Here is a 16,042-nt window from a genome sequence, read left to right as displayed (position 1 = left end):
GACAAGTAGCCTGACTCACATCGGAGTGCTGCTACATCTACTATCTTTTAGCCTGACCCGCAAGGGAGTGTTGCTACATCAGCTGAGGGTTTGGTTGGGGCAGGCAGTCTATCAATTAATAAAATAAAAAAATTCCAGTCTTGCATTTTAATTTTTACTTTTTGTCAAAAAAATATGGAAAAAACTTTCGGACAACATATAAGAGTTCTATATATATATATATATATATATATATATATATATATATATATATATATATATATATATATATATATATATATATATATATATATTTATATATATATATATATATATATATATATATATATATATATATATATTTAAAATTTGATCCTTTAACACATTTTCTATTATTTCTTGAATCAATAAAAATTGATGATTGTTTTTGTGTAGCTTTGCAATACAAAAGAAATAATGTTCCACTTCTTCCATGGTTAACTAAAGGTCAAATTAACTAGTTTGAGTATGCTAGAAAATCTTGCATCCTACATAAAAGTCATAGCTTCTTCTAATAAAAATATACTTATTGATGTAATAAATAGTATAATATTCTATAAAGCAAAGGGTCAACCACAATATTCTGCAGATATGATTAGATATGCTTTATTGTTAAGATATAAATCTAAACAATACAAACATATGAAATTTCACTTAAATTTTATCCATTACTTTCAATTTCTTTATTACATAAATAAAAACAAGATGGAATTTATGCAATAAGACTGTTAAAACAATTTGTGAGAAAGGTTCAATACTTGAAGTTATAATACTAATTGTAGATGAAATTTATTTTCAGAAACAGGCACAATACTGTAGCGTTGTCTATGTGGGTGCAGATGACAATCACACAAGGGAGTTGTTGTTAGTTTAAAGAAATCTGTTCCTTATACTATAAAAGCATTACCTGAAATTACCATATTTGGTAAATGGCTTTTGGATCAAATATCAGATTCTATTAGTTCTCTTTTTCCATTTGGTTTTATAATTTGAAGAGTTGTTACTGACAATCACCATGAGCATATTAAAGAAGGATTTTTGTATGTGCTTACTTTACAAATTTAAAGTAACGCTATGGAGCGTAGATTTTTCTCAGTATCTGTTGATACTGAGAAAATCTACGCTCATCATAGCGTAGATTTTCTGGAGATTAGAGTGTTTAGAGATTTCTACTAAAAGTTCAACATTCAGAAATTATTTTAGCATGTCAGACTTTAATTAAGGAGATAATGAATTTTTAAAAGCAATCATTAAAGAACAAATATGCTAATCCAAATAATAATGAATTACTAATAAAATTAAATTTAAACTCAAATAAGATATAGGAATAAACTCTTTTACCTGAAACAGAAGAAGCAACAACAAATGCTGATTATATAGCAAAGAAATTGATAAAAACTTAAAATCTATGCTTGCTTCAGATGCAATTATGCAAGCAATATAAATATTTGTCCGTATCTACAAATACTTTTACGAGGTGGTCTTACTGTACCTTTACTTTTTACTTAAGGATTATACATGCAGATGTTTTGCAGTCTTAGATAATCTTTTCAAAAAAATAAAATGTACATTGATATATATGTTTATGTTTTTACACAAATCATTTTTACGCAAATTCACAAATTGTATGAAAGCACAAACTTTTCTGCAAATATTCTTTTTTTCGTAATATTTCTACTTGTAATATTATATTTATACTATCTATTTAGTCCAGACGAAATATAATAACATTTTTTTCTCTATAGTTGCGCAGCCATCTTTTTTTATAAATAGGCTTTTTAAAATTGGCCTCTAAAGTGTAATAGGTCATGCTGTGACATAGATTTTAAAATTATTTTTTATGGCAAAGTATTTTGTTTATAATTTTTCAATATTTTTTTTTTGTTTTCTGTTCATGGTGCTAAAAAAGGAAAAGTGAAACATAATAAAATAGCTTAATTTTAAAACTTTTTTATTTGCAGCTATTGATTTTGGTATTAACCAAATAATAAAGGATGTTTTTCATCAAGGATAAAAACTTCAATTTAAGATTATTGCTGTTGGGTTTGAATTAAATTTTAAACTTTTCACCAAAGTATACCAAATAAAGTCGAATAAGTTGCATACTAGTTTATCTTGCTTTTGCATACTTGTTTATATTCTCAGTATGTTTTTTTTCATGTTTTTAATAAAACTAAATTAAAAAAAATAATGTAATTAAATTAAAATAAAATGCAAACAAATATTTTGGTGATAAAAACTAGTCATAAGAAAATTTCTCAAACAAAATTTAATATGATAGTTATAAAAAAGTAATATTGCTTCAACTTTAACATACTAGCTATTTATACATATTTTTCACTTTATTATATTTATATATATTATACATTTTTATATATTTCTTTTTTTAATGTCAAGTCAAGATTATCCTGACATTTCTTCTACTTGTAACATGTAGTCCATTTTAACTTGCCACGTGTCCTGTTGCCAAGTAGGACTGGCTTTTCTATGCAAAAACTAAAAATAAACTCTGACTTTAAATACCCTTTCAGTTTGGAGCTTTTAGTTTAGCAAAGATCAAAAATGGTGCTTTGATAAAAACACTAATCTTGGGCAGATTTTAACTTCATCTGGTTAAAAGTCCTCTCTGGTAAAGACTTTTCAAGTAAGCAAAAATTTCTGTTGACCAAACTTGCACCCCTTTTTAATTTAATAAGTTGCAATTTATGTCAACACTGAATCTTCTTAGCTCTACTAATAGGTTTTTGATTGTGCAAAAAGAGAGGCGGATTCCATCAACACCTGTAAAATAACTGAGTGTTCTCAGTGCCATGACATGGACGGTGTTCCTATTTTGGTGAGCATTGTCAAGGCTCTTTGTTATGATTTTGAATTAGCAAGAATAAGGCAATGGCATAGCCAATAGCTATGGATGGTATGTTCTCTAATAGCTATGGGTGGTACATTCTTTAATAGCTATGGACGGTACATTTTCTAATAGCTACGGGCAATGCATTCTTTGATTCATAAGGACTTCAATAGACACATGCTTCGCCTGGACATACACTTATGTCATTTCTCTTATTTATCATAAAATCACATTTGAAATCTCTGATCATTCTTTTATGTGCTTCCATTTAGAACCTCTTCACTTAATCATTTTTGTTCTTAATCATTCACCTTCTTTTCAAGAATGCATTCTTTTCAATATTATTCTGCTTTTTATCATTTGACTGGTGTCTGTTGAATATATATGTATATATATATGTATGTATATATATATATATATATATATATATATATTTATATAAATATATATATATATATATTTTTCTGGTGTTCAATACATCTCGATATCACCTTCTTTTTATTATTATTATTTTTTTGTTTCTACTATAACGATTTCTTTGTAACTATTTTATTTATTATACCTGATGACGCTGATCACGAAAGATCAGCGAAATATCGAAATAATTATATATTATTAAAATATATATTTTTTAAAAAAAGTTTATACGCAGCCGTATTTATTGAACTCTACCCATATGTGTATATATATATATATATATATATATATATATATATATATATATATATATATATATATATATTATATATATATATATATATATATATATATAGCATTCGAATTAGGGCCAGCTTTTTGGAATATCGACTTAACTGTTTCAATAACATGGATGGTATGCATTTGATAATATTAGTAGGGTGGTTAAAATTAACCTTAATGGCTTTTTGTATGGTTGGAAGAAACTATCCAATAAGTTAAACAAACATATAGAAAATTTACAATCTTTAAGCTTGTTTTTACAGTTAATTCAATATTGAATTTTTTATTAAAAAGGTTGACAAGATATTTCTTAATTTTTTTGGATTCTGGTCCCGTAACTTTATGAAAACAGAACAAGCCGCCATCTCTATTTAATCCATTGGGTTGCAGTATATGTTGTTTATGCAAGATATAAAGATCAACAAGTTCGCACATGACCCCATCACCAATTTCTTAAGCCATATGTTGTTATGACCAGTAAAGGATTTTTTATAAGTGTTTTATCTGATATTTCTGTATACTGGTTAGCGTGAAGTAAAGATTCATGAAGTAGTTTTTGATCGATGGATAAAACTTGTTAATGTCAAACTGGAAAAAAAGTCTATCTATAAGCATCTTCATACTAATGAAAATTGTTTCATGAAAATAAGTGATAAGTGCTTTCTGTTTTAGGTTCGGCATCTAATAAATTCAAGTTATAACTTGAAAAAGTATGTTCATAGAATGGTTAAAACCTGGCTTAAATTAAGCATATGGCGATCGCGAATCGTGATTGCTTTTCACACCTTCGTGATTAGTTTTTTCTTTAAAAAAATATTTTTGCGATTTGTTTGTTGCTCTTTGTTTTTTTTGTTAATTTTTTTTCTTTCCTTATTTAGCATTTTTTTGGCCATTCTTAAAAGTAATGTTTTTGTCTAAGTATTTTATTAGGGGTCATAAAGTACTTCACTCTAAATTTATCTTTTGAATAGAAGTGTGATCTTTGTTCTCCTGCGCGGAGATTTTATTCAACATAAACATACGCAGAGATCTAATGTAATTTTAATTCAGCTTTTGAGTTTAAATTACTTTAGATCTCTGCGTGGAAGCCAATATTATTTTGAAGTTATATTTAGTTTGATTTACTGAATGGATAAAATACATTACTTTTACCTTTAAACTTAATCAAAACATCCAGTTAAGTTACAACATTAACTTACAGTTACTCAACTATTAAATTTACTTAATATACTCAAAGAATCACAAAAATTAGCCATATCAATGTTTCTATTTATATCTTATATGTTGTTAACGCATAATATAAGCGTCTAACTGAAAGCTATTTTAACTAAAAATTTCAAATAGAATATAAAAAATGCAATAACTATTTGTTTACATTTATATAAAGCGATATCAAGATCAAACATTTTCTATAAATATGCGAGTTGTTTTTAGGAATTTTATTTAAAAAGAAATCTATTTAATCAAAAAATTTTTTGCTTCTAAAATTCTCTTATTCAAATAGTTTTGCAATTTAAATTTGAAATTGAAAGAATTTTAAAAGATTTTAAAGCTCAATAAATTTAATTCAGCGGCATCCCTAATACACAGCACAGCCAGAATTGTTGCTGAAAGTTAAAGGTATATCTAGCTACAGTAGCAATAACAGATTTAGAACATAGTGTAAGTAAAGTAAAAATAATTTTATTTATTTAGAACAATATTAGTTCTAAATAAATAAAATTATTTTATTTATAAAATAAATAGAGTTATTATTTTAATAAATATCATTTCAAGGAATTTTGTTGTTTATTCTCTGGTGAAACTTGTTTTTTTTAAATTGTCGGTTAAAAGCATACTCCCGAGACGACTTAAAATTACTTTGATGTTTGTGGCTTGTTGTAATTCTGTTTTATTCTTCCATGGTCAGATTCAGGCTTTGATCATGTGCAATAATCATGGAAACATCATCTTGTTCCTAAGTTGTGGGTACCCCCATTTTTATTTCATAAATATGAGTCCCAATTACATAAAATTATTTTATTAACTATAACAAAAATAAAGTTATAAAAACTTATTTTATAACTTAAGTTATAAAAACTTGTTTTGGTTTGAATAATTAGCGCAAAACAATTCATTAAAGCATTCTTATTAATAAGTCCATAAATTCATAAAAATATTCTTATTAATAAGAATGTTTTTATGGATTGTTTTGTGCTAATTATTCAAATCAAAACAAGTTTTTGTAACAAAATTTATTTTTGTGAACTGAATTCAGTCCATAAAAAAATTAAACACTGTGACTGCAGTGCGGTGTTTTGTATTAAATTTAAATTGTTTAGTGTTTTGCAGTTACCAATATCAGTCTTTAAGTAATTAAAGTTTGATATACAGTATTATATCGAACTTTTGTGAAGTCGCTAAAATGTCATATCATAAGTCAGTAGCTCTAAAGCGTCGTGAAAGAAAATGTGCTATAGAAGGATACACAGAAGTAATATTAAAAACTGTTAAGCTCATAGAGATGTTTGGGAAGCAACATTCAGTAACAGTTACAGAACAAATGCCTCTTGATGATCCTTGTGCTTAAAGTGCTTCTGTGCTCGGGCAAGATGTTAGAAATGTAGAAAATGGCAATGACAGTTATAAAGGCACGGAATTCATGCGCTGAATACATCCCGTGCTTTACACGCTCATTGAACTTGGAAAGAAATGAAGCAGCAAACTGTATTCCACAAGCATCATTGTTCTTTGACATTTTCAGAAACTTTACATGTTTATGAGTGCTTCAAAGCATCGCTGGTCTGTGCTTAAGGATAACCTGGACTCAACACCAGTTTTGAAGAGTCTTAGTGAAACCAGATGGTCAGCTAGAGCAGACACAGCAAAAGCTTTGCATATGGGTTATCGTGAAATAAAAAATGCTTTGGAGAATATTAGAGACAATAAGTAGGTGAATCAGCTTGATTTTTGAATTTTGACTGAAATCTGGTTGACCATAATGGATAGCTTCAAGGATACGTCTACCATGCTATAAGCAGCAGATTTGGACTTTAACACAGTTGTCAGTTTGATGCAATCACTGACTGACTACATCAGCAGTTCAAGAGGTGAGTTTGAGTTGTTTGAACGTAAAGATCAGAAGCTTACAGGCAATGATTTATATATAAAACAAGTAAAATGCAAGTAAGCGTGTACTCAAATCACTATTCATTAAGACAACAAAGAGGAAGTTAGCTTGTCACCAAGGGAGCATTTTAGAATAATTGTTTTCCAACAAAGACAGCATTTTTGCTTCTATGCAGAAGTGTCTTATTGCGTATTCAGAGGTTTGAGATAAGTTCTTCTTCCTACACAATATAGATGATCTCCCTGACTCCTTTCTGCATGAAGTCTGCAGCAAGTTAGTTTGTGCGTATTCAGCGGATCTGGAACCTTCACTAAGTAAAAAAATGATTCAGATCAAGTATCTCTTAAATAGTTTAACACAGGATGACACATTTTCATGTGTGATGAAGAAAGGCGCCAACTACTGGACTGAATTACAGTATTACAGCGTTGTGTCCTTCCAGGGTGTCTGCAAAGCGTTTCATAACTTCAATGTTGTATTTCGGATATACCTGACTTAATAGTATTAAATATGTTACTTGCTCATTATACTACAACTGCAACTTAAACTTTAAATAATAACTTAAACCTAATTTTAACAGTAACTTATACTATTTTAAACTCTGCCAAAAGATAAAATTATAATACAATACTTAAATATGATAGATAATATGTTTAAAAAATAACAATTAAGAACTAACAATGTACAAAAGATTCAATTTTATACTAACGCAACCTTCCTCCTCCTTCTTCCCAAACCCCTCACCCCCCATTACATATCATTAAAAAATAGGTTTTAATAAATTTTGTTCAATATTTCAAAAGTTTGGATTATCTCAGTTAATATGCAGGTGAATTTCGAATATGCTGGTGAATTCAGTTTTAACTAATAATTGTTGCAATAATGTTCCTAAATTGATGAATGACGGCATTTTTAATGAGACTGTGTCTTTAAAGGTTTTATTTCATTACTGACCTTAAGGGTTAATTAATAGATTAATCGAAAAAATAGAATGATTAATAAATGTTTTATAATAAGATAAAAGCAGGTGTTTTATAGTTTTGCATCTTTACTCACTGGATTTTTAACACTAGAGCTAGTAGCTGTTTCATTTTTAACTAACTAAATGAGCCATGATTTCCTAGAACATAGTGCATGTTTACACTAATTACTTATAGAAAAACAATAAACTTAGTTTTTTACTTCATGGTATGTTGATAATCTTTTTGAATGTATTTTTGTGGTCAGTATAGTTTGTGGTTTCTGTTTTGCATCATCGTGGTATGATAAGAGTAAAAGACACAATCCCAACTACCATGGCAGTTGAGATTGTTATTAAAAAACTGGGCCAATTTAGTTTGCAGCTCAAAAACCACATAATTACTGTTATAACAGATGGATCGTCTGTAATAAAAAAAATGGGGCAATTGATGGGTATTTATTTATCAAATTTGTCATAGTCGTGGCATACATCTAGCTGTGGTAGGTGTGTTATATACTAAGCATACAGATTTAGTAGAAGCTGATGACAAATATTTTGAAAAAAAAGGATTTGATAACTCTTCAATAAGTGATCAGGAGTGTGATGGGGATGAGGAAGATTTTATACAAAGTGAAGGACAAGGTTGGCTTGATGTTTCAAGATTCTCCTCTCTGATTACAAAATCGAATTTGTTCAAGATTTTTCATCATCAATAAATAAAGTTAGAAAAATAGCTCGTTTTTTAAAAAATTACTGATGGCATTATTCTGCAGGCATGAAAACAAGATTCCAGCAGGCAGAAAAACAAGATTTAGGAATATTGCTAGGACCACAAGTTGTAGAAGAGTTAAGATATGACTTTAGCAACGGAAACTGTAGTTATTTGAATATCTAACAATCCTGTTAATCTGTTTAACTGGAATTATGGCCATAAGATTCAAGAGTAAAATTAAAAGAAAAAATCTTTGCAAATAGAACTGACTTATTTTTGGGAGAGGTAATAAAATTAGTCATGAATTAGATATTAGACCTACCTTTGCTAGTGATGCCCTTAAAGATTTTCCCAGTCTCTAAAGCCTAACTTTTGAGAAAAGATATAAGATTTAGTAAACTGGAAATAATGGAGCTCAGTATCAGACGGCACCTTTTTCATTGACTTCTTACAATAATAAATAAGTGTTTATTCTCAAGAGAGAGTTGGTTTTTTAACAAAGATAAATAAAATTAGAAAACCAGAGTAGAATTTTTTTGAGGTTTGAGCCTTCAAAAAAGAATAAAAGCGTTTAATCCTGGATCCAGAAAGTTACGTGGTGCATTTATCAGCAGAGAGAGAAAGGACATCAGATAAAATATCGTCACATAGAAAATCACAAAAGAATCCGGGTCAGCTTTACGGTCGTAGTAAGTAGTGCGATGATAGGATGTGTCTGAAGAAGTACAAGATAAAAAATTTATAGAGATCTTTGCATGGTCAGAACTACCTAAAGGAGAACAAAGAGAAATTAAACTCAAGCTAGGATAATTTGCTGAGATGAAAAATTTATAGAGATCATTGCATGGTCAAAACCACCTAAAAGAATTTAAACTTAAGCTAGGATCAGACACAAATCAAGGATGTTAAGTGATTAGGATTGTCTAGAAAACGAGTCTTAATGTTAATTTTCTAAGTAAGAGATTGAGAAATGCAGAAGTTATGAGCTTTAATGTCAGCATTGTCAGTAGGTAAGTATACCCCGAAGCCAAACATGTGAATATTTGAGTCTTTGTGAATCAAAGGATAGTACGCATCAATACTGAGATCTGAAAGAGAAACAGCAAAATTTAAATTAGTCTCACAAAGATCAAGCATGTCTGATTAGTTCTGCAAGAGGCAAGATTAAATTGATGGAATGTTTCTTCGAAGACAATGAATATTTTAAACTATGTATTGAAACAGTTAGGTGGTGGTAATGGTTTTTTATGTTTAATATTTTTGTTTTCTTTGCGCATGGTTTAAGGTTAAAAAAGAACTTGCCTCACTCATAGATAGAGCACAGTATCCCAAGCTCTGAGCTATGCAGTTATTTATAAAATTATGCATAATACATTAATTAAAAAATATTTATAGTTGTGCATAAAACTTTTATATAGTTTTTCATAACAAAGTGTTGATTTTTCTCTTCTCTAAATAATATAATGAAAATAAATTTCAAAATAAGTTAAGTTTTAAGTTTAATAGTTAAATAATTTTGTTTTTGTCTTGATGTTTGCTTTGATAAAATAGTTTAAGTAATACTTTATTTAACTTCCAACTAATTTAATGTGTCATTTTACTGATGATATTTAAGTTTAATTAAGATTATTATTCCTCATTACTGGAAATTTTACCAATGATTATTAGATAAATTTAAATATTATTTTCTTAAATACCACTCCTTTGATTAATTCACTATATTACCACTCGTTTGATTAATTCACTATATTACCACTCGTTTGATTAATTCACTATATTACCACTCGTTTGATTAATTCACTATATTACCACTTGTTTGATTAATTTACTTTATTATCACTCCTTTGATTAATTTACTTAATTACCACTCCTTCGATTAATTTACTTAATTACCACTCCTTTGATTAATTCACTTAATTAAATCCTTTGATTAATTTATTTAATTACCTTTGAAAAAATTGATTAATATTTATCTAAAAATAACCAAACAATAAAATAAACAAATAAAGAAATCAATTTGTTGTTCTGCTTTTTTATGCATTTTTAGTTTAAAGCATAAAAAACACATTTTATTTTTAAAAATATTGCTATAGTAAAAAATACTCATGTTTCTGATTGGCTTAATAATGATAAAAGAGTTCCAGCACTCTTGGATTGTTTGTATAGAAATTTTAATTGTAAAAGTCTGATTGAAAACTTTATATGGAGATTTTTGCAGGTTTGTGGAATTTTATGGAGGTTCCATATTTCTCTCAGACTCAATTTTAAAGAGTATCTTAGCAACTTAACCCACTAGGTGTTACATCTGAACAAATGATTAAAACAGTGTACAAAAACCAAAAGTTATTGGAAGCGCTTGTTGGATCTCAGACAATTATTTCCTCTAGAAGAAGAGAGGTGGACGTATGAAAAGTAAATGAAATATAAGAACATATTAAGTTACAAAGATAAGGAAGAAACAACTTGTATAAAAAATCTATACAAAAATCATGTTCTTTACAAATTAATGACTTTAAGAAGACAAAATTACAAATGCTACAAAAATCTTTTTTGTAGCATTAAAAAAATATACATGTTATATTTATTTTTTCAATTGTTGTTTACTGTGCATAGTTTTTAACTTGTGATGGTTTAAGTCTTTTTTTTGACAAGTTATTTTCCATCATGAACCTAATAAAGCAATTGATTGTTTTTATGTTATATAACATAATGACTTTATGTTATATAATATGCTACATTATTTATAGTAAATTGATATAATAAGATACCTTTTCGTTCAAGTGTAGTTTAATTTTTTATGATTGAACATAAAATCTAAAATAAAATACTTTTAAAAAAAGCTTGCATGCTTTTATTTAACTTGCACTGTTTGTATGTTGAATGCATCAAATCTTGTAATCAATTTTTCCACCACTTCTACTAATCCGTCCGTTTTTGTATCCATTCCATTCCGTTTGTATCTATTCCATTCCGTTTGGAAATATTATGGCTTTGGTGGAGCATGTGGTTAGATAAAGGTGTAACTTTGTTCCTAGAGGTCAAGGGTTCAAATCTTCAAGTGAGATTTATTTTTTCATATACTTATATAATCTACATAATATTTGTATTAAACATTCTGGCAAACAAAATTTATAATTTTGAGGAGGTCAACGGAGTAGTTTGCAGAATAATGTGCAATAATCACCTTTTTTGAAAGGTGAAGGGCTTAAATCTCAATATTGACCAATATTTCCTTTTTTATTCATATGAAATATATGCTTATGTAATATTTATATAGAACATTCTGCCAAGTAAAATATTAAGTTAATGAAGGCGTAGTTGGATAGAGTAAAATGTAATAACTTTAAACGATATAATATAGTGCTATTGAATCACACTCTAAAAGTTAAGGTCTAAAGATAGATTAGATAGTCTATCTTTTTACCACTATCACATTTAAGTTCTTGACAATGAAGTTTAATTAATTAAATTGAATTGATAGATCAAAAAATTGATTTAAAAAGTTGTGAGACTAAAAAGTAAGAAAGTAAAATACGTTTAAAAAATCTTTAATTTACATATAGAAAGTACACTAAAAGAAAGAAAATAAATAATTTTTCATATATTTATATATTCTACACACTTCTTTACTTTTTTGTACCTCCTTGCTACTATTCTTTTGCATATAGATAAATATTTTTAATTAGTATGATAATAGCGTGTATATAATCAAAGTTGTGAAACTTTTAATATTCATACAAATTTATATTGTTTGCAGTTTTGTACATTGTTTGCAGTCTTGTACATTGTTTGCAGTCTTGTACCTTGTTTGCAGTTTTGTACACTGTTTGCAGTCTTGTACATTGTTTGCAGTCTTGTACATTGTTTGCAGTCTTGTACATTGTTTGCAGTCTTGTACATTGTTTGCAGTCTTGTACATTGTTTGCAGTCTTGTACATTGTTTGCAGTCTTGTACATGAGAAATGAGTTATTATAAGCATTAGTGATGTGTCATCGGCAAAGATTGAGGCAAAGGCAGATTGAGGCTAAGTATAGGGTTTAATATATGCATATACAGGTAATATCTTAATATTAGGTATGCAACTTGCATATATAAGATGTGCCTATGCACCAGTTTGATTTGGCTTAATAGCTAATACCGATGCATCGGCCAATGCCGATTAATCAACCGATGCCATCGGCCGATTAATCGGCAAATGGATAAGCCGATTACTTGGTTGCTGGTTACCAAGCTAGTAGGTCGAAATACTTCTGATGAATAGGTACATGTTAAATATGTAATTGAAATCCTTAATATTAATATAATACCCTTAAATAAACACATTAAGCACATTATTAGCCACAATCGGCATTAGCCGATGGCACATCACTAATAAGCATCCCACTCTTTTTATGTGCAGTGGATAGGTTTACAGATTTCACCTGAAATCATAGAAAATTTCTATTTTCTTGTTTTAAGCGCAAAAGCGTGTTTTTAAATATATTTTTTTAAATATTCAGGTGTTTAAAGGAAAATGAGTGTGGTCTATTTGAACTCGCACTGTAGCTTGTTACCCCATCCCTTTCCTCATGTGATATTTGGTGATAAATCCCTCTTTGCTGATAAATGCTTTCCAATACCTCTAGACTGTCACAAATTATTTAAATGGCCCCTTAGACAATTAAAAAAAAAATTGATATTACAAAATGGTTTGAGTGATGTATCAAAATTAAAGCATTTACCTTTTTTCAAAAACTTTTTTATTACCCCTCGTGCCAGACTGTGATGTATATTTGAATGGCTCTCTAGACAATCAATTAAAAAAATTTAATATTACAAAAAAATTCATGTAAATTAAATTAAAGAAATTTTCACATCATTCTTTTATTATTTTGATTAGTTTTTCACAGTTTTGGAACAACGTATTGTTGAAGCACAATCTGGTCCTGATAAACAACAAGATATGGCTGCAAGATTTCGAGAACTTATGGAAGATGTAGAAAGATCACTTTCAGCAAAAAACAGAGATAGGTTAGTTAAACTTTTTTAGTTAAATTTGAATAATAACCAACAACAAAAAAGTATATCTGTTTACATGTAATCATTATAATTCTACAGATGTGGGGCCGTAGTCACATCTCTCTGTTAATATAACGGCAAATTGGAGTGTCTCTTAAGAAAAAAACTCTGAACGGTTATAAAATGGAGGAAAGTAAATATTTCTAATACTTCCATTTAGGCTCCGTATACTAAGCACTCTGATAATTATTTTAGTGAAAATTCTCTCATCAGCCAGCTCTATTGACTAGTTTTTGTGCTATTTTTCTCATCATTCTAAATCTCATCTCTCTAAACATTGTGATGCCAGCAATGATTTTATTTAATTGGTAAATCGCAGCCGGTGATTTATTAAAAAGTGGTTACTGATAAATTCTCTAAATTTAATTTAAACACGTTATGATACAAAAAAATTATAGAGTTCGTATCTATTTAAACTTTATGTTCATGCTTCTTCACTTTTATGGGTTACACATTTTTTCATAATTCTATTTTCTTCTATTTTTGCAAATGGATCAAAATATTAAAATCGAGTAATCTTATTGTGACTCTTTTTTTTTGTTTTTTCTAACTCTAATAGTGGTTGCTTGCAGCCATGGGAGAGAAAAAATGAAGAGTGTAGAGCAAGATAACGATTGACAGACGACTTAAAAGATTGCAAGTTAATGAATCTGGAAAGCAAGATGAAGGAAGCGAATTCCAAAGAACTGATGTTCAAGGAAAAAACTAGAGAAATAAGAGTTTTTGGAGAAATTAGGAACAGTCACAGAAAAAAGATGAGACTTAATTGAATGGCGAATAGCACAAGAATAAATTTTTATAGATAGCACAAGAGACGCTAGCTCTTTAAAGCAGTGCCCATTATAGTATTTGTAGAAAAGAGAAAGAGAAGCAACATTACGACGATGTGATAATGGTTGGAGGTTGGCTGCAAGAGTAGGTCCAACTATGTTTACAATGCGTTTCTTGTCTAAAAGAGAAAGAGCATCATTAAAAGATCCAGAGTAAGAAAGTGTCAAGCTCAATAAAAAGATGAAACCTTAGCCGATGCTTTATATGCGATTTCCAAGAAAGATCAGAAGTAAGAGTTAATACTAAAAGATGAAGGGCAGATGACTCATCTAGTACATTATCGTTCATAAATATAGGAAGATCTAAATTATTGCGATAACGATTGGGTGGAAAAAATTAAGTTTTATCTGAGTTAAAGTTCACCAGCCATTGTGAGCCCCATGCTGTAGCAAAATTGAGATCCTTTTCAAGCTCAAATGCACCAAGCAATCAGAGAGTGTTGGCTTCTTATCATGACAAGAATAAATGGTAGTATCATCAGCGAACAATGCCACCTTAGATGTGAGAATATCTGGAAGATTGTTAATATAAATTAAAAAGAGTAGGATTGAAGGGCCAAGGATCGAACCTTGAGGAACACTTGAAGTTACGGAATATGAAGAAGAGTGCTGTTCATCGAGGACAACTTTTATACTGCGATTGGAAAGGAAGAATTCAATAATCTTAAAGATGTTACCAGATACACCTTGCTTTGTCCATAGCAGACATCTAAAAATGAGACAAAGAATTGATACATCGGAAAGTGCATCAAATTTTTTACAACATCTTTCTTATCTTCATAGGCCAACAATTTTTTATTTCCGCTTTTTTTAATGAAATAAAATTTTAAAAATAAATTACTGTGTTAGCCTCATTTTTTTCTTTGCAAAAAAGGAATCGTCAGTTTTCGGTTTGACAAATAAATAAATAATATGTATTATTATTGAATGATTTCTTCAAAAAGAAACAGACAACAAATATATTTAAAACTCATTAATTTAAGATGTCTTTTTAATACATTTTATATTATCATTCCATAATCAGTTCAGTTAAACAAAAAAGTATGAAAGTATGAACAAACGCTAGAATGAAGAAATACTTTTCTTTTTTCTCGTTTCAAGCATTGTATTTTTTTTTCTATGTGAAATAGGAGATTAGATAACGCGTTAATCTGGTCTATCGCAATCCGCCATTTCATTAACGCGACTTAACGAGGTTTGCGCTCGCGCAGAAGCTCGCGATTTAATTGTGACCAATCCTTGGCAAATGTATGCGCGAGCATTGGTCACAATTAAAACCGCATTTTGAAAATAAATTAAAAATTCTTTACCGTGTTTTGAAAATAAAACGTTTTTATAGTTTTATAGTATTATATGATAATAATTTTTTTTCTGATGTTTTTTTTAAATAATTATTCTTTTTTTAATTTTTTTAATTTTGTACCAGTATTTTATCATATAAAACACCATAAGGTGCATGGTGCAGATATTTTTTAATAATGTTGTTTTTTAAACCACCTTAATATATATACATATGTATATATATATGTAAAATAAATTATGCTCTTTAGATTTACTCAAAATCTTTCGACGTTTCGAAGTAACGTAAAAACCATGCTTGGTGTGTTAGCCACGAACTCCATTCCAATTATAGAAATGATGGGCTTTACAATGTGATAAAAAGAGCTATCTATTCATATGTTATAGTTCCATAACTTATATGACGTCGAGAACTGCTTTTTCTTACAAAAAATATCTAAAATGTGTGTTGTTATAATTTTAGTAGTGTTATATGAAATAAATTAAGATTTTGTAGTTTTTTTTAAA

At 28.7% G+C, this 16,042-nt stretch overlaps 1 protein-coding gene across 1 annotated transcript in view; it reads left to right on the top strand.

The window, feature by feature from the left end:
• LOC101235657 (exportin-7) overlaps positions 1 to 16,042 on the top strand; it is a 193,281-nt gene extending 177,239 nt beyond the window's left edge. The window contains exons 33-34 of the mRNA XM_065792921.1: positions 13,228 to 13,358; positions 15,787 to 16,042. Of these exons, the coding sequence (XP_065648993.1) occupies positions 13,228 to 13,358; positions 15,787 to 15,892 (237 nt within the window). The 3' untranslated portion in view covers positions 15,893 to 16,042. The remainder of the gene's footprint in view (positions 1 to 13,227; positions 13,359 to 15,786) is intronic.

Source organism: Hydra vulgaris, chromosome 03 (genome assembly GCF_038396675.1).
Source record: "Hydra vulgaris chromosome 03, alternate assembly HydraT2T_AEP".
NCBI lineage: Eukaryota > Metazoa > Cnidaria > Hydrozoa > Anthoathecata > Hydridae > Hydra > Hydra vulgaris.
The sequence above is the reverse complement of the archived record's forward strand: the minus strand, read 5'-3'. Positions and strand labels throughout refer to the sequence as shown.